The following is a 23,552-nucleotide window of genomic DNA, read 5'->3' as shown; positions in this document are numbered from 1 at the left end:
AGCCAGATAAACAGAGGGATTATGCAGCTTCATATAGTGGGGAAAGCTACACTGGGAGGGATAAAAACAGAGGATAGAGACACAGAGGAGCAGATGGGAAGTGAAAGCAGGACTGGGGAGAACCTCAGGGACAAGGTGTTGACTGCTGGGGTGTTTGAGTCTGTATGACAAGGCGGGGTGAACGAATGGAAGTGCGAGGAGATGGTTCATGTGTCTGTAGCTTATGTGCAGGGCTAATGTTTCAGATAATAGAGAAAATGTTATTCTTTCCAAGGTCTAAGGCATTTTAATGAATGATTGTCTCAGTGCCACCATCATTTGCAACATTCAAATTGCAAGTCATGATGTCAACGGAATCCTTGATATCAGTTGATTTGCTTGCAGAGTCGAAGTAAAGTTGCGTTGGACTTTTGTGCACATCCACATTCTCAGCAATGACCAATTGCAAACTTTGCAATCATCTATAAAATTTAAAATATGAAAAGGAAAAGACAGTTCAAAATTGAGGTAGCTATGGCCATGTTCAGACTGATTAAAGAAGCGTATGGACAAAAGAGAAAGTGAAGTGAACATTAGTGAACTTGTGCTAATAAGCAGTGCAATATTATTTGATTGAAGTTGATTGTTGGCCAATGAAATTAAAGCAAGTCTACGGAATGTTTCTTTTACGTTTTTTTGTTGGATGAACATCATACTGCTACTGTTGACCTTACATACTGTATGTCAAGATACAGTATCACATCCTTCCTGCCGGGAGAAGTCTCCAGTTGAAAAATCCTGCCTCTAAGTATTAGGCATTTGTAAAGCTTAAAAGACAGAAAATGATTAGAACATTTAAATTCCTGGATTGTATTTTATTATATCCCCACTACCTACAACTACTCCCCCTCTATTTGAACACGATGCTATTTCAGTTTTAAACATGCCTTACTGTAATATGTTAAATGGTGTCCCATTAGATGAGTACCTCTCTCTCTCTCCTTCATCCTGCATGAACATGGGATGATCTCAGGACCCGGACAAATGCCCTCAAGTGTAACTCTGAAATGCAATTCCTCCAACGTATCCCCTGTCCATTAACACATGCCTTTTTCTTTCCATGGCTGATTTATCCAGTCATTTTAGATCCAGCAGCTAGACAGTCACTCAATCATCTCACTCTAAAACTAATCCTCTGTCCTCCCACCCCTGGACAGCATTACCCACAACTGATCTTCAGTCAGAGGAGAGGAGCTGGAGAGAAGTAAGAGAGCTTTTTTTACTGTGTTTATGTGTGGAAAAAATAGGGAGTTAATGCGAGTAAATAATTACATGTCTACTTACAATATGGGGGAGAAACCTTTAAGCAGTTACAGCAGAGTGAGTGTGTGTATTTATGTGCCAGGGAGCATCTTAGGGCAGGTTTCATTGTTTTAAGCCCAATCACTTGATGCCTGGAGCTACCAGGGAGTATTAGTTCGCTTCCTGGGGTTTTGCAGAAGGTCACATTTGAAGTATTCAATTATAAAGTTTGAATAATAGAAAGAAAACAATAGCTAAACCAGCAAATGGAAGTCACAAAGAAAGAACAAGTGCACTTGCAATATGTAGTGACTCAAGCAAGGCAAGTGAACAACTACTGATACACATCATCTGTAAAGTGTTTCAGTTGCAATGTTGGGAAATGTGTCATACAGTATTAACCCAATTTTGTATATTTACAAATACATGAAACTGAGCAGACCACAGGATTTAGTTTAGCCAGAATACATTAGTTGATGAGTTATGTCAAAAATACATATACATTCATTTTGAGTAAAACTAGTGTGCATGCTTTTTTTTTTTTTTTTTTTAATTGGCAGTAATTCTTTCTAAGAGCCAAATAGCCAAACATTTGAGTAATTGAATGAGAAGAACAGAGCTGCAACTGTGTAAAGATAGCAATCTGCCTCCAGTGATTGAAGAGTTTTCACTAAACCATGATCAATGCCAATTACAGAGCAACTAAGAAGCACGCACACGCACACGCACACGCAGACACACGAAGTGCCCCTCCTCTCTTTCAGAAAGACAAGTGAAGGGGGAGAGGAGTGTCTGCCTTGTCTGTCTTACCTTGGACAGATCTCTGAAGTTGCTGGGCAGAGTGAGGTCAAGTTCCTCTGAGTCGTAGTTGGTGATCACCCAGGGGAAGACTGGGTACTGATTCAGGTCATTAAAGGTCCGACCTGGTGGAAGGAAGGTGACAAATATTGAAACATATAACAAGGTATCGAGAACAGCACACGCTTTAAAACATATTATGTGTGCATTTTCTTGATTGGTTGTACTGTGTGACAATCTGCATAACATCAGATCAGTAGTGTCCTCACCAGAGATGGTGTTGAGGAAAATAAGGTAATCAAAGTTGGATATCTCGCGGCGTTGCCAGCGCTGGGTCATGCTGGATGCCTTGAAAAGTTGCTTTGGTGTGGCCAGAGAGATACGTCTACAAAGAGAAAGAAAGAAAAATAAATATAAAAACACTTGTAGCCTTCCAAATGTTTCTTGCCCTGGTGAGAGTGGACAATCAGTGTGCAAAGACAAAAAGACATAGTCAGTCCACACATCACAAGAACAGCAATTAGCAGACCAAGAAAATGCCTTGGGCTCATTAGACTTTTAAAATACAAATGTCATTACATGAAAAATCTATTGAGCTTACAGTCTTGCTAATTAAGAAGACAAATATGCAATACAAATGTTTAAATACACATATTTGAGTGCATGTGCGCACACACAGAGCCCAGGGCATGATGTATGTGGTAGGACAAAAACAAATGACCTGCAATCCAATTAAAACTAAGCAAAATGATGGAATTAATCACTGTCAGGGTGTGAAATTACAGTCATTAGGCCTCTCAAAGGTGAAAATATGACTTTCTAAATACGAATGTATTAAAAGACACACTATTCCTTATATGTTTTTTTTTTAATAGGTTCCTATATTTTCTTTTAGATCACATAACTAATACAAAAGAGAGAAGACAAGAGGTGCTTTAAGTTGGCAAAAGGTTTTAAAAGCATTAGGATTGGATCCAATTATGACCAACCATATTACATGCATAATGAGGTGTGGTTGTGTAATGATTGTCGTGGCACCCTGGACATTGAATAATTTGTGCTGTACTGGCTATGTGAGCTGGTGTGCGTGCACTGAGCGGCCCTGTACAGCTGCTCTAAGGTCAGAGAGGTAAGGTGTACCCTGGCCTGCAAACTAGCTTGATTAATGACCCTAACACAAACACACACAAATTCTCTCACCCTAACACTGTGTGTGTGTTATAAACACACGCCATCCTACATCCACCCTGACTCATTACTGGATGCACTTCCTTACTCAGATTAATTACACATCCTTCAGTGTTCAGTGTTACAATTGCTAGGAGGAGTAAATGTGTTTGTTTTTTCAATATTGAGAAAACATTTCCCATAGATCCTAAATCTTCCTGTCTCACACACGTAACCTCCCCAAACACTCACACATCCCACGAGACAATTGTCATACAGTATCTCAGATTAATGAAGATTAAAAATGTGCACTATGCAGTATCAAAACTGAAACAAATCCCTGTGAGGACAGAATAATATTTGACCCTGTGTTTGGATTCAGATTTTACTCTTCAGTCCAATTTACAGAAACCAACAGTTACTATGTTTACTTATATGCAAACTTTGAAGAACACTGGAAACACATTTACCCTTCATGATGTTTTTTTCCTTTATCAATGTCGAAAGGTGTTAGGACAGAGGTTGTTATATACTGGGGTTAAACCTGACTTTACACTTGCCACTTTATGGTATCAAACTTAAAAATAGCTGGTTTCATCACGTAATTAAAATATGCCATATAAGACATCATATAGAAAGATTTCCTGGGCACTAATCTATTTTGATCTACACTGGGATACCAGTACTGGGATCACAAATGCTGCTGATTTGGGCTTGGCTTCAGCACTGCCCTGACACAGAGCAGACATGATTTGAGGTTGGGGGGGTGTGTGTGTGTGTGTGCCCCGCAGGCTTACAAGCTACTCTTTGCTTCACACTGATGGAAATAAATAAATTAGCTAGACTGTGTTTGTGTGAAGCCAATTATGTACAGGGGCTGAGAAGAAAGAGTGGGAGGGATGGGCAAATAGCGACCAAACCTCTGTGTGTTACAGCAAGAACTCGAGGTTTTCTAAACTAATTTCACACTTACCTACACTGTCTTCCAATAACTGTAATATTCTGATTTGTACAGATGTGATGCTGTATGTGTTTAGAGATTAATTGTGTATGTGTGTGTAGCAATGCTTCTCACCTGGTCTGTGGAAGGCCAAAGTTCGTGCCCACCCCAACACGTGGAAGACTGTGGACCACCTTCTTGACTGTGGCCGCATCTGGGAAGTTGAACATGACTGCCGCTGTAGAGAGAAGAGAAATATCTATGTATTATTTCAAGGATTATCTAAATTATTCGTTAAATTACATACAATTCACCACAGTGATCCTAATGTATGTCCCCAGCAATATTACCCTGAGAAATGGGTATGTTTATCCATCAGGGTTACAATAAAAAGGTGCATAAATGTAATTATCAGGTGCTTTCTTACTTCTGTTGGCCATGAAGATTTCCAGAGAAGTATTCTGCAGTAGGTAGCGTCTGGAAAAGACGGCTCTGATCTCTGTGAACAGCCATTTTCCATGAAGACCTTCTGTATAGGATAAAATCTGAGAGACGGGACAGGAAGAGAGAGAACAAAATGAAGGAGATTGAATTCAAAGGGGATAATGAAAATGGAATATGGAAAGGACGTTTAAGGCCAGAGAGGGACATAAGAAACCAGAGGTAAGGGAGGGAAGAAGAGCAGACAGGAGGCTAGTTTAGTTCATTTTTCACACAGTGATGGCACGACGGCCTGAACAGCACGATTAATGTCTTATATTGATCAGCCTCAATGAAAAAGCGATCCCTTCAGCAAGAGAATGGGCGCTATTCAGCTGGAAGGAGTGAAGGAAATGTTTAGTTCACTAAAAGATAATCCATATCGCAGCATACAGGTGGAGAAAAAAAAATGACATCTTATATAACAGAAATAGGAAACAAGAGCATATTGATTTGATATATAATAATTGTACTGTGATGGGACAAAGATTAGGTTAATAGCCTTTTTTATGCTAAACATCCGATTAGATATTTTTTTAAATGCTTCAATGAGCTGACCTAATATGTCCCCTTGGAGATTGTGTTAGCTGTCAGAGTGACGTGTCCTGATGGCTGCCTCGGTGTCTGACAGACACAGATGCTTGGCCTTCCCCCTGCGATTCACACTCCTACTAAGCCGGCATTTAGATTTGCTTCTAACCTACTTAGCACTGCTTTGTTAACTACGCTTTGTTTCAACCTCTGCTTTTAGTTTCAAAGGCGTCAGCTGACGGGGGGTGTACAGGGAGATGGTAGAAAGGTAAAAGGGACACTAAAGGTTGTCACAGCGTGGTGCAGAAGCTGCTTTATTAATCAAAAATATTCAAATGTGAGCTAGCATGCTCGGACTAGTGTTGAGGTAAAGGAGCTCATTAAAGGCAGGGACAGCAGAGGGGCCAGCTGAGGCTTTGGCAGCCAGCTGAGGACAGCCTCTCCCTCGCTGTCTCTGTGAGGAATAAGATCTGCTGCATCACAGACTCACTTCAAAGTCTCTGGAGTTCAATTAAATGTGGATTAGTGGCTGGGTGAAGCTGGCTGGGGCAGCAACCACCAGCCTCCTATCTTCTTTAACAGGGACTCAAAATGACTTTACCAGTCACCATGAGCCTGGAGCCAACCCCATCACATAGATAGTGCTTCAATCAGAACACCATTTTCCAACATGATGGAACAGGTATTTCAGTGAAGTAAACTGCTTTGTGAGAAGTTCAATTAAACGTAAGATGTTAATGTCAGACATTTATAAAAAAAAAAAAAATTTGTATCCACATTGTAAGTAAGTTTGACAAGCAAGTCACCTCAATCTCTTTACAGCCAACATTTAGTTACAGCCAGCAGTCGGTTAGCTTAGCTTTGCACATAGAAAAGGCACATTTCCTAAAGGTTTTATAATGAAGGGACTCCATAGCAGGTTAATCATCATAACAGATAGCATCTTTTTAATCTCCAAAGTTACAGCGAGATAAGTCATATTTGAAAGAAGATATGCAATTTAAAAAACTATAGATTTTCGACAAAATGCATAGTATAGAATATGTTATTTTCCACACAGGATTGTAATATTGGAACACTGCATTTTCAACTCTATAATAGTCCCCCCTTTCAGTCTTGTTGAAGATGATTGAATTTCGCTGACAAACAGGCCAAGACACCTGATTGGTTTTCTCTACTGACATAGATGATGGCTGTCAAATGATGTCAAGAACCCGACAGTAATCGCAGCAAGTCATCTCATTTATTTATTTTTAAATCAGATTTTCTGCCTCTATCTAACCAAAGATGAAATTCCTGTTTTCAGGTGTATGAGTGAGTGAATGTTTGGAGAGTAACCTTTGACCTCCAAAAAGGGAGTGGTTGACTCATTTCCTCCCCAGGCGTACACTCATAGACCTGCGATAGATGTCAAGAGGATGACAAGGGCTGTGGTGATAAAGTTGCAGTCTCTGATTCCACAGATAGATATGACAGTAGCGGAGGCAGCCAGATATCATATTTGTCAGCGGACCGATGAATCTCCTGGAACGCTGTAAATAGCACTCTATGTTCCCAAGATCATTGTCCCTATCAGCGGCGCCCTTTCCCTTGCAGATGAAAAAGCTGAGTGGGTGACAAGAAGGGTGACAAACTATCCGCGCTGTAATGCTCTCGCCACTCTGACCACGTCTGGACAAATTACAATGGTGTTGAGGTTATTGTCCGAGCTGGAGTTATGGCTGCACCAGCTTTCGTCTGTGATAAATAGTAATGGTGGAACTGGATCAGTCGGGCTCAAAAGAGATGAGAATGATACAGAAGCAGAAGAGGATTTTTCTAAAGAACACCAAAAACCAGAGTGTGCAATCACTTGAATGACATTTACCTTTTATCATCTGAACAAAAAAGGGCGGATCGGTTAAAAATTATTAAAAAAGAATATGATTGAGGATAGAATATTCCATAAAAGGGTGCGTAAAAAGTATCCGAAGCTTTTACGTCAACACGATTGTTTGAGTATAAAGCGCAGTTTTATTGATGTTTCATTTCAAGTGGAACATTATCCATGGATTCAGGTCTGCTGTGTCCCGAGATCAATTTCAAAGCGTCACGCGAGAGGACACAGCCAAACAGAAAACAAAGGAATGAGTCTTGATTGCAATGCTTTCTCTGCCTCTCCATCTCTCCCTCCCTCCTCTTTCAACCTGTTTGTGTGCGCCGGGCTGCTGCTCATTTCTGAAGCACTGTCGTTTGTCTTTGTCAGATGCCCAAAAGACTGCGGAATGAAGAGGGACACGTAGAAGAGGGGCCGGGTGACTGTGGCTGTGGTGTGTAACCACACACACACACACACACACACACACACACACACACACACTGTCACTGCTGAATCTGGCAGACAGTCTTTGCCAGTGAATCCTCTCCATCACCCATTCCTTCGCAAACCCAGTCTCTTTTACCAACCAATGCCTCCTCAGAAACATGGGTAAAGTCAAGTGGAGGGACAGGGTGACACAGATGACATTTAATTGAAACTGCAGTGAATTAGGGGAGAGTTAGGGGAGCAACAGACCAACTCTCAGCAGCTTGGTACAAGATAGATGAGGCTCTCAACTACCTTCGCTGCTGCCAACATGCCGCTCGTGTGTGTTTTTGGGCTGATAAGACACTTGAGTTGTAGAGGACAGAAGCCACTGCCAAATAATAATAATAAAGTCAATCCTAATGTGTCATCAAATTTAGAAAAATCCAATTTGAACACCAATAGTGTTTGTAAAATAAATGCTTCAACCTACACATGTTTGATAAGTGGTATGTGCATATTTGCTGGTTGGGTTTAATGTGCTGTGCATCCTTGAAGGAAGATGAGGTGATTGAAGTTCAATTTGTTGCCTGTTATTAAGTATTTCCGCATGGCTGCCTCAGTTAAAGGATAATGGATGAGGGATTTATTATTACCTTTTGGTCAAATGAAGTGGTGTGGGAGATAAGGTGATGAAATTAATGAGCGGGAGGAAGAGCGGTGATCCATCAACATCAAAAAATGGAGACGAAGGACAAGCTGTATTGGGAGAACTTGATAGAATTCATGAAAAAAATAAACCTGTGGACTTATCAGCATGTAGGGTTGCTTATTGCTTTTTATTTTCAAAAAGCTGTCTTAGTCCACACTGCTCAACGGAATTACTTTCACTTGCACACAGTGGACTAAGGTTGCAGATTGCAAAGACAAAACCTATTTTACTTATAAGAAAGTCACAAATACCAATAAGTAAACCATTGCATATAGTGACATCAGAGCCAAGCCTATCGTGACTCTTCCTCACTTGACTGACCAAAGAATCAAGCCATCTACAATAACCAGAGTGTCATTGGATCGAGACGCTGACGGCACTTTTACTGCAGCAGCAAATGAGAAAGAAATCACAGACTAACACAAGCTGACATTTAAGGGCTTTTTGAAACTCTCCTCTAGTGCATTCCACAAACACATCACAATTTACAACTCCTTTTCGTCTCACTATACATAACCCATATTCTTGTTTTCCTCCTCCCCCATTGCCTCAACACCCACCATCCTCTGTTCCACGCCGGTAAACGAGGCCTTGTCACCCCCCATCAGTAAATGAGTTCATCGGACTAACGAGCAAGCAAAGGGCCCCCGACACACTAACAAGGGTCTGTTCTCTGCCTGTGCCTGTGGACCAATCAGGACCCTCATCACCGTTGACACAAAGCCTCCAAGAGCCCTCTGGAGCCAATTAAGACAGATTTTGCTTTTGAGATTGAGTGATAGCTAGGGGAAAGAAAGCGTAGGAAGGACTTAGAGTATCCTACTGGAAAGAAGAACAGAAAGATGCATCAACATATAATCTTTGTCAAGATTTCTTGAACAGGGGTATTTAAATTTAAAGCGATTAAAGAAGGTGTATGGTTGGTGATTCGTTCTTTGGAGGCTGAGCTCATAAGCCACACAAGAGGGAAAACAAGTCTCCCTCACCGTAAGAACCTGAAATCATATGACTCTTAGACAGTAAAGCCACATGACTCTACTTTCACAGTCCAGCAGTTATCGTGTAGCCTTTGTGCTTCAGCAAGGGTATTATTTAACCAACTGGCATCCACACCATCTCTGTCTGGTCATGTGCTCCATGACTGTTCAACTATGGGAGCAGTGACGCTTGGCAACATTGAAAAAATAGGTATCAAAGTAATAAAGCTTGGCAAAGACAAATGAATCTACACTTGGATTACCAAAACTCAAAATATGAGTTAAAGAAAACACTCAGTATTAGATGAGAAGAATAATAACACTCATTTAAATGATTGGGGTTTCCTCGTAACCGCGACAACAAAACTCCAGGGAAACAATTCTGCAACCACAACAAGTAAAAGCAAAAACTGTTTTTACGCGTTGTTTTTTTGTTGATATAACAACAAAATACGACATGTTTTTGAGGTGTTGTTGGGTGTATAACTATCTTTGAACAGAGCTAGCTATTTCCTCGTTTCCAGACTTTAAGCTATGCTAAGGTCACTGGCTCCTGGGTTTAAATTCAAATTGAACAGACATAAGAGCGGTTTCACGTCTATAGATCTAACTTTTGGCAAGAAAGCCAATAAGCTAAATATCTAAAACCTCAAATTATCTTTTTTAATAGCAATAATACGCACTCAAAATATAATATATACCTATAATTTATTCACTAGAAAAAACAACAGACAAACCTGATAGAGTATTGGATGCATTGCATGGTCAACAGGCTTCAGTATAAGAAGTCAAGACTATTTGTGTCCACCAATGATTGATAGGCACAATTGTTCTACCGTCATGTAACTGATTCAAGATGTAATCACTGGTCACACATAAAGGCCTATTTGCCTAGAGGGAAGTCAAACAAACTACAAGGTTCAAAAAAATAAACACAACTAAGAAGCTGCGCTGGAGTGTGAGAGAATTAAAGCAAAATAAACACAACCAGCATGCAGCAAGTGTAGGTTATGAAGCCTAAAGGCTCAAAGCATTCAGTCCCAAACGTCACCCAGTCAGAGTTTGGGCTCCCTGAATGAAGAGTCCCCTTTGAAAGGATCTGTGGGGCCACTTAGTCTGAATTTAGCCTAATAAGGATTAAATCCCATTTTGGGCCTTTTCACTGTTTGCTAACAGGTTAGCCTTTTCTCCTTTTCCTCTTCTTGGCTGCTTAGCCTTTTTGAAGTGGGAACAAAAAAAGGTCTTGTGTGGATTTAGGGAAACGCTGCAGTGATCTCGGGGTTAATTGGTAGAGAAGTGAAGCCTTCAGTGCATTAACTCATTATACATTCAGCCTTTAGGCCTAAGCTATAAGAAGGAAAGCAACAGAAGAGCCCTGACACATAATAAGATATTAAAGCAGTAATGCTTAACACTGATGGTGGCAGAGGTAGGGATATACATAAACATGGAATTCATAAATAAAGAGTATGACCAGTGATAATCTCAGTAAATAATACAATATATAAGCCTTTTCAACTCAAACATCTTACACAGAGAAACTCCACAGAGATGGCAGACAAGGTTGCCAAAGTATATCAAACTACTGCTTGTTTTTTTTTTTTTTATATTCAAGATCCGTGCTTCCTTTTTTAACCCATCCCAGCTTAGATTGGGGCCACAGTTGGTGGCTCAAAGGTGATAGGTAACAAAGGAAGGATAAGGCCACATAAGTGAAGGGAAGAGAGGGCTTAAAAGGCAACAGACCTTCACAAATTGAGAAAATCCTTTATATCTAGTATCACGATGCACATTTATAACCTTTATCATTTAAATGTTCAATTTGGAAAGTGAAATATAGAAATATCATGGTAAACAGTGATTATATAATTTGATTGAATGAAATACAACGAAAAAACTGCCATTTAATCCGGGATCAGCTTTGTGCTAGCAGCTACTTAAAAAAACCAATAGTATAGCTGGGCACCTGTTGAGAGTTCACTGAAAGAGCTTCAATACGTTCCTTGGTTTGTCAGGCTCATCAGTAAACACTTGCACGACAGGACAAGGAGTAAAAGAATGTTTATGCTTTTCACCGATATTCCGAAAATCAAGGAGACAGCTCAGAGCCACCACTGAAGCGCAGGAGGTGTTTCAGACTCAATGCTATTGGCCCTCCACTCCCCTATAATCTGCCATGACAAACATCACACAGGTTAAGATCGCTGACCGGCTCCTATCGCATTCTCCCCGCTTTCCTTCAATCTCTCATTTTGCCATTTAGTGATGGATAGGCTTTTTTTGGGGGTTTGTGCGAGGCTTCGCTGAAGTAAATTCTTTTTTAATCCGCCTATTGTCACCAGCTTAAGTGGGTGTGGGGTGAAAAGTACACCCCTCTTGGGGAATTTGGGGTTGCTAGTCCAAAGCAAAAGAAGAGGGAGAGAATGGGACTTGTATAAAGGAACGGCTGCAGAGACTTTGGAGAATTCGAAGGTGACTCAATTGGAGCTACAATTCTATCAGCAACAAGCATTTTAAGTTACAACTGTAATACAGTGAACATCTGCAATACTCTGGAGGCAGATAGATCACGCTGTAATGAAAGTATAAATGAACTACAATGTTCCCTTAGAGGTGCTTAAGGTAGATATCTGTATACTATCTAAACCCTGTGTGGGTGTAGAGTCATTTTTCTTCTAATTTTCAGCACTATAAATAAAACTGAATTGATGTGCCTTAGGGCAGACATAACAGGTTTTATAGGAAGAACAAGCTGCAAAAACAACTTTGACATCATATCATCTCATAAAGTTATTAAAAAAAACATGTAAGCAAAAGGTTTTTTGCTAATTCAGCAAACACGGAGCAACAATAGCATCCGGTCGGTGTTCCAATTTGGCCACCTAACAAATGTAAGTTCAATATTCACTTTCCTTGTAACAAATGCTTTGTTTTTCTGAATTCTTAAGGGAAATCTCTGGATCTCACACTTCATTCACCAGCTAGTTTCCTACTAGAATGTCTGCAATTTAGTGATGGGCAGTTACAAGACAATGTTTTACTGAAAATACTTGCTAGCTGCATCTGGAAAGGAAGCTGATAAGAACGCAAGCTATAAGCAAACAGTTAGCAAAAAGCAGCTAAAACGCTTTTCAGACCTGATGAGAACTGCAAATGATTGTATTACTTACATAATAACATGTGGGTTGGTCCCTACAAGCGACAACTTTTACATTACAAGAATTTAAACCAAGGTACATTTAGGCTACAAACATAAATTAGTGCATATTTAAAGCGTAAGCCACAAGGTTTAGACATTATACATAAATGTAAATGCACCACAGCATTTAATTGTGCTACAAAGATTGTTTATGACTGTGATTGTTGATGTTGAGCACATTTTAAGCGCATCACCTTTTGTTGAGAAAGCTGTTAAAAAGATATCTGTTCAATTGTTCAGAGAAGTCACCCTAAGAAAAAAACATATTTCCTCATTTGGTTGATTAAAGCACTTAAGATCATCTGTGTGTAAGAATTGTTTTCCATCTATACTGTATCTTATTCTACAGTCTTGCTTCCACAGAGCAGAAGTAAAGCTCTGTTGTGCTGATGTCTGCTAGAAAGGAGTCTTGGATGAGTAAGTAATCTGCAGAATGTCCCTATGGATGTGGCATTTCAACCAGACTGGATGGGTCATTAACCATAATGGCAAAAGAGGCACCAGAATACAGCAGTGTAACATTTTGCTCTCCGGCACATGAGATGTCTTTACACAGAGCACACATCAATGCTATCAGCTAACCTTATAAAAACAAATACGTCTGGCTAGAATTACTCTATTTCTTAATTTTTTAATTTACAGCTATAATGAATTGTATGTCCTTGTCCTGTCACTTTGTATTTATGAAGCATTCAAGATTAGAAGTAGAGATAAAAGGGAGATCAACAACGCACATATTTGGCAAAATTCAACACATGGATCTAGTTTTATCATCTGAAATGCAGCACAGACCTTTCTGACAAAACAAGACCACATTTACAATTCCAATTTACAATATGCTGGGCATCACATCGATCTTTCAATTGAAGCCGGGTTTCTCTCTGACCTCAGCTGAATAACAGAGGCTTGTATGAACAGCAGGTACACAGGTGCTGATTGTAATATCAGTAGCCTACCAGGCAGACTGGCATCCATAAACAGGCCTATCCATCAGGCTGGCGGGTTTGCCTTTGACACCCGTGTCAGAGGCAGACGAACAGAATAAATGATGGAGAGAGGGGATCAATCAAAGCAGGGAAGGGGAGGCACCTGCCCCCTGACTGGCCCAGTCAAGCCCCGAGATGGAGCATGATGGAGGGGCTAGCCTCAGGTGCAAAGAGGGGTGGGCAGCTCTTTGTCTGGAGGTGCTTGGTTAAGTGTGAGCCAGGTCTTGACCACAGTGGTTTGTGGTTTTGTTAAGGTCCAAAGTCAGGTCACAGACAGAGAGATTGAAAGAGGACAAGCTTGTTTGTTAGTGAAAAGAAACGGGGTGGTTGTTTGGGTGTGAGGGGAAAGCTATTGGAAGGGAGACATTAGTCATCATTAGGTGGCTAGATGACACAGTGTTTAATGGTTCTTTATGTGATTTCCAATGTGGCAATCGTCTTTCCTCTACCTGTCCTACCTGGTTACCACTCGCTGCAGGGATTCACGTTTTACATCTCACCAAGGGCAAAAAAATAAGGCTTGCTATTGGGCTATTGTGAGGCTTAATTTAGTCACAGTGGTGTTTGAGCTCAATGCTGTTGCTGGGTGCTATTTTTACCATGTTAACCTATTTAGTTTAGCATGCTAACATTTGTCGATGGAACTAAACATAAGTACAGCTGAAGGGGATGTCATTGGTTTTGAATAACCAAGAATGGAAGATATTCTAATTTGACCTGATGAAGGACCTTGATCAAAAGTAAAGAAGCTATTACAATTCATCCAGTGGTGGACATGCTGTCATGATGCATACATTAGTGACATTTGACATAAAACCACAAATGTCGTAAAAAGTAATGGATTGTCCCACTTTAGTCCATTACACTTTATCAAGAACATTTCTGTCAATTCATGTGCTAAAGGTTGATTTATTGTTCAACTTATTTGACCTGATGGTTGCCTTAAAAGGAAGAGGCTTAACAAAGTCATCAGAAAACATTACGGGGACTATAAATGTCTGTATCAAATGGTTATCTATATTAGATTTGTCACTAAAATCCTTCTTGTGGAGCAAAAGTCAAACTATCGGAAATGTAAATTTTTCTGGTCCTCTGGGGACCACAAATACTTTTACGTGATATGACGGCAATTGATCAAACAATTTTGGGATATTTCTGTAATAAAGCAGAGAACAGACCAACCAACATTGCCCTGCCTATAGCCTAGTTGCTAGCATGGATAAACACACACAACAGAAAGAAAACATCTTTGTTTGTGCCCATAGATTTCCCTTGAACCCAATAGGACAAGGGCCAAATTCTAGAAGATATCTGACAGATACGAGTACATATGGGCGATATGGTATCTTGTTTCTGCAAAGCTTCGAGGCCCATCACTAACAAGTCTTCCTCCATCACTCTTAAACACCCCACATCTGGTTAGGGGACCGCTGACCTCATCCCTACAGAATGAGTTAATCATCGCTGATACAACCTCGCGCAAACAACTCGAGCCCATCAATGTGGTTTGAGACTCTACCGAGAGAGGAGGTGGGGTTCATATGCATTTCGTGTGAGGGAGACAGAGAGAACGATTAAGGGACAGTAAAGAAGGTAACAACACTTTACTGCTCTACTGGGGAACAGAAACTCACTTCAGGAAGCGTTATACCTTTATTTGGCCTCATCTCCTCTAATTGGCTTAAATCACTTGGAATTGTTTGCACATGTTTTTATGTTGAGCAGCACCGAAGCTTGGACCGTGACTTGACATAAGCAGTGAGGCAAATAGAGAGGAGCAGTATGATAATAATTGGGTTTCCTGATGACTGGATGAGCCAAAGTGGGCTGCGGGGAATGATGCTTTAGATTAAACTGACCCTGGATGTTTAAAATCCTAGTAAAAGGGAAGTATCACAGAGGAACACATGGCGGCTTTGATGCTAACGAGTATGTCTCTGGAATGGAGCTGTAATTACTGTACCTGGAGAACAGGGAGGGACAGACAGTAAAGGAGTGAAGGAAAGAGGGGAAAGAAAGAGAAAGAAGGTCATCCCCACCCATCACTCCGCTGGTTGTTGTCGCGGTGCGGCTGAGCGATTTATTGACCATCTCAGGATGCACTCTGTCAGGGCGTACGAGGAGTGCGCAGGGAATGGATGGTGAAACAGCATGAAGGAGAGACGGAGGGAGGGCATGAGGGAGGGAAGGAGGCCAATATGAATGAGTGAGAGTGAGGGGATCCGTTTCCTTGGGCTCATTGATAATGACATACCTGCTTGGGCTGTCCGTTAGTCCTATAGCACACACTACTTAGGTTCTAACTGGAAAATCAATAGGCTCCTCTCTCAGAGACCTCTTGCTGCCATGGCTCTTTGTGATTGGCAGCTGCAGCCGAAGGTCGTCCCTGGTGACCATGAGAGTTTGGCGAAGCGAACAGGAGGAGGAGGGAGGGGTGCAGTCCCAGCAGTTTGACACTTTAGGGAGAGCTTAACGATATGGGACTGGTCGCTACATAACACCAGGGAGGTTTTCTTTGACTGAGTGACCATCCATTCAGCCACTCCAGCTAACCCGAGGAGCCGTCACCACCCCACTAATTAGAGTTACCAAAGTCTTCTCAACGGGGGTTTCATCATTGCATAGTCCAAGGTTGGACACTGACCTTTAGGTAAAAGTGACTGATATTCTTTCCCAAATATGTCCAACTCTGGCCCTTAGTTAAAACTCTTTGGAAACAAAGTGTGGATTTAATCATTGTTCAGAAAATCTATCATCATCTGTGTTTAGTTTTGGTGAAGTTTAGAAGTTAATTACAGAAAATGCGCAAACAAACAATGAGGCCACACAAGGCAGAAATATATATGATATAAAGTGAGGTGGTCTGATTTCTACACTTAGTGTCCTAACTGTGCTGTTTACCTGTAGACATTAGAATATAATTTTACCAAATACATATTTGTCCTGTGGTTTGAGGCAATTATATTTAATTTTCACAGCACAATCTGCGTTTTTTTTAAATAAAAAGCAAACCAAATATTCCCAAATATTTCTGTATTTAATTTGTTGTTTGTTTAACTATTTTAACCTGCTGCAAGCTGATTTTTCATTTCCAGTGATGTGGGACAACCTTGTCGATCAAAACCGCAATAAAAATGCAAATTACTTTAATGTGCATTCCAGCATTTTAACATCACGTTTGTTATTTTGAACCTACTACATATACTCAAACCACAGAAAGAATTAGTAAATAGTTTGCAAACAGGACACAGGACTAGTTTAAAATACACTCAGATGGCAAAGGGGATCTTAGGGAAGGTTGCTCCAATCAGGTTTTTCCTGGTATTTCCTCTGACCAATCAGCTGGAAGGAGAGCATATTTCACTTCCTCATTCACACAAAGTCTCCAGGAGTGGCTGTGCAACAATAACTCCACATGCAATATTGATGGCTGGTGTCTTAACACAGAGAGGGTGCTACTAAACACACACAAACACACACACACACACACGGGCAAACACACATCTGCTCTGTGACTTCATCAGTTCTGCTATCTGCCGAGCAGATGCAGAGGCCTGCCAGGCAATTAGTTGCATGCGATGTTTTTCTTTGAGCCCTCTATGGAGGGAGCAGCTGGGTCCATGCGGGTTTGGGAGACAGCAACAAAATGTGTGAACAAGGGCATCAAAAATGTACTCACACAATCCACATGTGTGCCGATGATGGTCTATGTGCATGTGTTGTTAGGCAGTGCTATACTTTCCCTGCACCATTCGTATTTCCAGAGAAAGGAAAAGGGGAGAAAAGAGCGCTAACGAAAAATGCCAAGCTTTGACATCCCCCTCCCTTATCACACACTTGGAATTACAAAGCACACTAACTCAGACAGACACTGGGAGGAAACTGTTGCACAATGTGTTGCAAAACAAAGCCATTCTTACTATTGCGTTCTTCAAAGATCATGGCATAAATTGTAGCCATAATATTTAGAAATGCATTGCAAGGACCAGAGTTATTGTTAATATGTCTGCTGTAAATAACTTGGAGAGTTTTACTTTGTAATTGTTGTATGTACAGTACAAACTGGCAATTCAGAGTGAAGATTAAACAAGTATATGACTTATACTGACCAAATTATCACTGAAATTCTATTTTCTTACAAACGTTTTATGACATTAATGAAACACAATCCTCACATAAAGAGACCACATATGGTATAAATATGTTTGAATTAGAATTACGCATTTGAGGTATTTTTACTAATTGTAAACTATGTTATGAAAACTGTAGTACACAGAGTAATGAGCCACCTGGGGGTACTCAGTGTAATCTGGTAGGAGAGGAGAGGGAAAAAAGGAATAAAGTTGAGGCTGTAGGAAAGACACACAGAGAGAGGACAGAAGAAGAGAAAAAAAAAGATGAGAGGCGGTGAGGTTACTCATCAGCTGGCAGAGATTTGCACAGGCATGGACACTGTTTTGTGCTTGTGAGGGGATCACTGTGGAGTCGTCACACAGACTCAGATCAAAGAGCTCTCTGACAGGCGCCTGATCTTTTCTCCAGTCAATATAAACCAGGGGGAACTCTTTAGGAACCACAGATAATTCTCTACGTTTTCAGGAGATAAAGGGCACAAAGAAATAGAAAGAATAGAATAATGACTGGCGTGGCCTTTGTCATTAGATAACTATAAAATGCAAGAGGGAGGAAAAATGATTAAAAATAGATTAGATAAACCAAACTATCCCAAATACTCCCAGAGTGTCTCAGTGTTGATCATACTTCTGTTTTCCACCTACAAATGAAACAGCAGTTTGGCACAGGAAATGTACAATCACCGTTTTCTGAAATATGGCTGACCTTTCCATTTCAACTGGCAAATCAGACAGATTCAATCAAATACAATTCACTGTATCTTGTGCATTCTACTTTGTAAACGTATTGAGTACAGAAACGAGTTATGTGATAGGAGGGCCACCATGGATTCATAATGACATCATTAAAGTCTGTTGCTGTATAATTCATTAAGCTACAGCTGGCATGTCCATCATTATATTTGGACACTTGCTCTCCAAGTAGTGTCCATTAATCTCTCTTGAGCTGTGAGATTGATAATAAACAGTCATCCAGAAATCTAACAGCCAGACAGTGTTCTATATCTTGTTTCTAATTTTCAAACTTTAGCATAGTTTGACTTGAGTATGATGTGGGGAGGGGAGGAATCTCAGATTAACGTTTGCTTTATATTTCACAATAAGTCAACTGTTGCTATTCTTGTCACAGTTTTTCTGGATACTAGTTTTCTCTGAAAAGAATAACCAAATATGTTGTGTGTTTATTTAGTTGCTTGTGCATGAAATCTAAATGTAATGACACACAAGCAAAAATATCTCACCTTGAATGAATGGGACACTAAACCTCTCCACTGAAATTAATTTAAATAACTTTGGGTGGGTAAACCCTAATACTTATTTTCAACCATCATACAAATAAGTTACATATTGCAATATATAGTTTGTGTGACCAGCCTTTGACCTTATTTTCAAACTAATTTAATGGGTTCTAACATGCATTTACATCAGTTCAAAAATGCAGCTGGTAATTAGCCCTGAACCAAAAATGACTTCTTCCTATTTTATGATAAGTTACTGTAAACTCCCTAAAGCCCCTTCAGCACATGCAAAAAGGCTACATGATAAAGACCAGAAGATATGGTAACTGGAGGGGAGCTCATTAATCTCTGCCTTTTCTGAAATGTTTGTGGCTTAATTCCCTTGCATAGTTGGCTACTTCATATCACTAAATAGGTTCCTGGAAGAGTTCCTGGATCAACATTTTTACATTTGTAAAATTATTTCTCTAAAAAGTTTCATCCGATTCATGCATATTTTTATTTACAATTTATTTGAACAATGTAAGCTTGTAATGCCCGTTAAACAAAGTTTTGTCAAAAGTAATATATATGCAGCTTAACAGGAGCAAAGAAAATATAACGACATTTTACCTAATGTAGCTATGCAGGTATAGTAGACCTTATTGTCTGTGATCAACACTGCAATATATTCACGACTATCGTCTCTGTTACTGTATAGGCCTAAAAAAAAAAATGTTAAATAACCACAATACATTAAATAGTAAAGTTGTCATTTCTATGTCGGTGAATAAGTTCCACGTTTGGTCCAATACTCAAAAAGATCACTTGAAATTAAAACGCGTTTTTAAATAAAGCCCAGCTAGCCAGGCTTAAAAATAGCAGAAATTATCCAATTAGCTCCACATAATGTTGCGCGAGACTCAGTTAATGACCGCTACCTCGTTAACTGGAAAATCAGACACGTGTCAAAGGACTGCAAATACTGCAACAATACTTCGACTTTTAACATTTCACATGGCTTTTACACTGCGGGGGTTGTTATATTTTCAGCATGCTTACATGTGTAAATATGTCTCAACCCACAGCGGAGTGTCTGTGGGAGAATGTAATGACTTCTTTAGTCCTCCAACGTTAAGTCTGGGTGACAAGGGGACTTCAATTACAACCTCGGAGAGACCTCTGCTTAAATTATTCAGTACGGACAAGGTTCACAGCGATAAACCGACGGGAAAATTAACTCTGGTGTCTGTGTGTGAGTGAGTGTGTGTAAGTGTGTGTCTGCGTGTGAGGGAAGCGGATACACGTCTTGTTTCAGTTATTTGACTAAATCCAATAAATATCGACTGTCTTAATAACACTAAATGTTCAATGAAATTTGAAGAAATCGATGTGTTCAATAAGCTTAGCAGGTGGGTATCACTAACGTTAATTTGTCTGATAATTTCTTTTTATAGTTTCAGCCCCTGTGAAGGCTTCTGAGCATATAGCTGCAGGTGCACTAAACACATAGCATTTTAAACTTATTAACAAAAGTATCAATGCTTAACAATATAAAACAGCATGATATATTCATCAGTTAAAGAAAAATATACAATGTTGCACGAACGTCAAAGATAAAAGACTTGTCCATAAAAATATAAATTAGAATTGACCTCAAATGAAGATGCATGTACTTAAAACACTGTTTATTTATTCCACTCTCAATTTTAATTTACAAATTATGTTACCAATTGACTTAAGCTTCTGTTATATTTATAAGAATAAGGCAGACTTCGTGTGGTAGACATGCTGCGTAAAAATGTAGAATAAATAATACTTGCTGTTAATTAGAGAAAAAACGCTGCAATTACAGACCATTTGAAACATGAGGAAAATCACGGAAAACATAATCAAATTAAAACATGAGACAAAAAAACCGAGATTTATCTGCAGAAAACAAGTGGGTCTAAAGTTAAAGGCTGCACTCACACTGTGCCAACACTCCTAATCCTCAAAACGCACCGAGCGAAAATACGGGTAAAGACCAACACAGAATTTTTGTTTACGGCTGGCTTAGAGAATGTACACTGGAATCTGCCCGTATAAACCGAAAGGGTTTTGTTTTCCTGTGTCGAAATGGGAGCAGAGGACAGCTCCGCGCGCCTCGATGCTGCCGAGGCGGACTGGAGCTCCTCTGATCTGATTGGCTGCCGGCACTGACAGCTCTGCACATGATTGCAGGAGCAGAAGCCCGACCCCTTTCACTCTTGCTAAAGGAACCATTCATAAACTACACAAGTCCAGCTCACAGCTGAGTGTGGACGAAAAGTGAGCACAGAGGAGAGACTAACTGCAAGAGGAGATGAGTCACAGACGATGTTTTTAGCCTTTAGCGTCTGCAGCCCAGGACACGGATGGTGACCCTCCACCCGAATATGACTTTACCTAACGCTGCTGATGAGTTGGACTGATATTTAGCAGGCTAATAGGTTGCATCCCTATCCGTTTCCTCCTCCTCACACTGACGTCCATCCGCTGCTTTCAGCCAAATAACTTTTGATTATACACTTTTTGCTGCACAGGGAAGCGCTTGCCTCTGGCTTTACCGGTAAGCGTTGGATCCTTCAACCTTTTGCGACTCCCCGGTGTACAGCCCGGACCTGTGCCCCAACATGATAGCGACGCAGGCAAAGCTGGTTTACCAGCTCAACAAATACAACAACGAGAGATGCCAAGCTCGCAAAGCGGCCATTGCGAAGACTATAAGGGAGGTTTGTAAAGTGGTGTCGGATGTCCTGAAGGAGGTGGAAGTGCAGGAGCCCCGGTTTATCAGCTCCCTCAGTGAGATAGATGCACGCTTTGAGGGGATGGAGGTCATCTCCCCCAATGAGTTTGAGGTGGTGCTTTACCTCAACCAAATGGGGGTGTTCAACTTCGTGGATGACGGCTCCTTGCCCGGCTGTGCGGTGCTGAAGCTGAGTGATGGCCGTAAAAGGAGCATGTCGCTGTGGGTCGAGTTCATCACCGCCTCGGGCTACCTCTCCGCCAGAAAGATCCGCTCCAGGTTTCAGACTCTGGTGGCGCAGGCCGTGGATAAATGCAGCTACCGCGACGTGGTAAAGATGGTGGCGGACACCAGCGAGGTCAGACTAAGGATCAGGGAGAGGTATGTGGTGCAGATCACCCCCGCGTTCAAGTGCACTGGGATTTGGCCTAGAAGTGCAGCTCAGTGGCCCATGCCCCACATCCCATGGCCCGGTCCTAACCGGGTAGCAGAATGCAAAGCTGAGGGTTTTAATCTCCTCTCCAAAGAGTGCTACTCTTTGACGGGGAAGCAGAGCTCTGCAGAGAGCGACGCCTGGGTTCTGCAGTTCAGCGAGGCCGAGAACAGGCTGCTGATGGCCGGCTGCAGGAAGAAGTGTCTGTCGGTGCTGAAGACTTTGAGGGACCGTCACCTGGAGCTGCCGGGACAGCCGCTACAAAACTACCACATGAAGACCCTGCTGCTGTACGAGTGCGAGAAACACCCGAGAGAGACCGACTGGGACGAGTCCTGCCTCGGAGACCGACTGAACGGCATCCTGCTGCAGCTCATATCCTGCCTGCAATGCCGCAGATGTCCCCACTACTTCTTGCCAAACTTGGACTTGTTTCAGGGAAAGCCTCACTCAGCCCTGGAGGCTGCTGCGAAGCAGGCATGGAGACTAGCGAGGGAAATCCTCACCAATGCTAAAAGTTTGGACAAACTATAAAGTGATTGTCGACACAGAGCCGAGAGACATTTTGGGATAAAACTTAAGACAAGGACAAAGATCATTCTGCAACTGATTCTCCAACCAATGTGAACAAAAAAAATCAGTAAGAAAATAATGCAGCGAGCAAACCACAAAACCATTTTTAAATGGAGCAATTGGGCCACTGCCAGAGACAAAGTGAAGGTACATTTTCAGATAAATGTAATAACTTTTAGTTGTCTTCTTTAAATGTTTTCACAAAGTGAAGAAACTTTTATTTAAATATATGCACAAAATCGTTAAGTGAAAGAATACAATGTAGCGTGCCAAGTTCCATTTTTTCATTATGTGACTTTAAAAAGAAATGTTAATAAAAATGTTGCAAATTAAATTACAACTTGGCCTCGTGTCTTGACGTGTTTTGACAGCTGAGGTGACAGGCGAAGCTGTTGCATTTTATTTTTGCTATTGTCTGGTGAAGAGAGTCATTCAATTATTCATTTTGACGAAAGATAGTTGACGTGTGCTTAACACTCAAGGTTCAAGGTTTTTTATTGTTGTCATACGAACATAGCTACAGTGTAGTTATGCCGATGAAAATCTTAGGTCACAGGCTTCTCCAACAGTGCAACACAACACAGATAAACAGAAAAATACTGGGAAAATAATTGCTTTTGCTAAATTTAAAGAAGGAATGTGCAGCCAGCTTCGGGCCATACGTTATTTTCACAGCGTCTCAGGCTCTAAAGGATTTTCGAATGAATGTAAATCAACGGACTCGTGTTAATATATAGGCCCGGGAGCTTCTCTAAACAGCAGCAGCAGCAGCAGCACGGGGCCTGCAGCAAAACTAAAGCCTTAATCTGATTTATGCGTTATATTTCGGATAACACCGTGTATCATAGGCAATACGACTCCTTTATTGTCATGTTAATATAAATGGATACTCATATAAATATGAAATTGAAATAAATGTAGATGCTTTCAAAATTAAGAACTCTAAAAACAAAACTACACATATTTGCAAAAAAAAATGACAATTTTTACGCACTGTTAAACTGAACAAACACAACCACCTGTGGGTCAGCATTCTTCTTCTGTAGTCAACATGAGGCCAGTGCTGGAACTAAG

At 40.8% G+C, this 23,552-nt stretch overlaps 2 protein-coding genes across 4 annotated transcripts in view; one reads left to right on the top strand and one right to left on the bottom strand.

Annotated features, from left to right (window-relative positions):
• The window catches only part of lrba (LPS responsive beige-like anchor protein), a 185,632-nt gene that overhangs the window by 48,917 nt on the left and 113,163 nt on the right, over positions 1-23,552 (bottom strand). For all 3 annotated transcript variants that reach the window (XM_034130210.1, XM_034130213.1, XM_034130211.1), the window contains 4 exons: positions 4,614-4,731; positions 4,322-4,424; positions 2,349-2,464; positions 2,092-2,204 (listed from right to left, as the gene is read on the bottom strand). In XM_034130210.1, the coding sequence (XP_033986101.1) occupies positions 2,092-2,204; positions 2,349-2,464; positions 4,322-4,424; positions 4,614-4,731 (450 nt within the window). The remainder of the gene's footprint in view (positions 1-2,091; positions 2,205-2,348; positions 2,465-4,321; positions 4,425-4,613; positions 4,732-23,552) is intronic.
• Positions 21,000-22,799, top strand: mab21l2 (mab-21-like 2). The gene has a single exon (XM_034130219.1). It carries the CDS (start codon positions 21,360-21,362, stop codon positions 22,437-22,439), a length of 1,080 nt encoding a protein of 359 aa, XP_033986110.1. The 5' UTR covers positions 21,000-21,359; the 3' UTR covers positions 22,440-22,799.

Source organism: Trematomus bernacchii, unplaced genomic scaffold, assembly GCF_902827165.1.
Source record: "Trematomus bernacchii unplaced genomic scaffold, fTreBer1.1, whole genome shotgun sequence".
Lineage (NCBI taxonomy): Eukaryota > Metazoa > Chordata > Actinopteri > Perciformes > Nototheniidae > Trematomus > Trematomus bernacchii.
Note: the sequence above shows the minus strand (reverse complement) of the source record. Positions and strands in the feature narration are given on the sequence as shown.

Excerpts from the sequence above, each read along its gene's own strand:
- mab21l2 (XM_034130219.1), top strand. The coding sequence starts at position 21,360 with ATGATAGCGACGCAGGCAAAGCTGGTTTACCAGCTCAACAAATACAAC.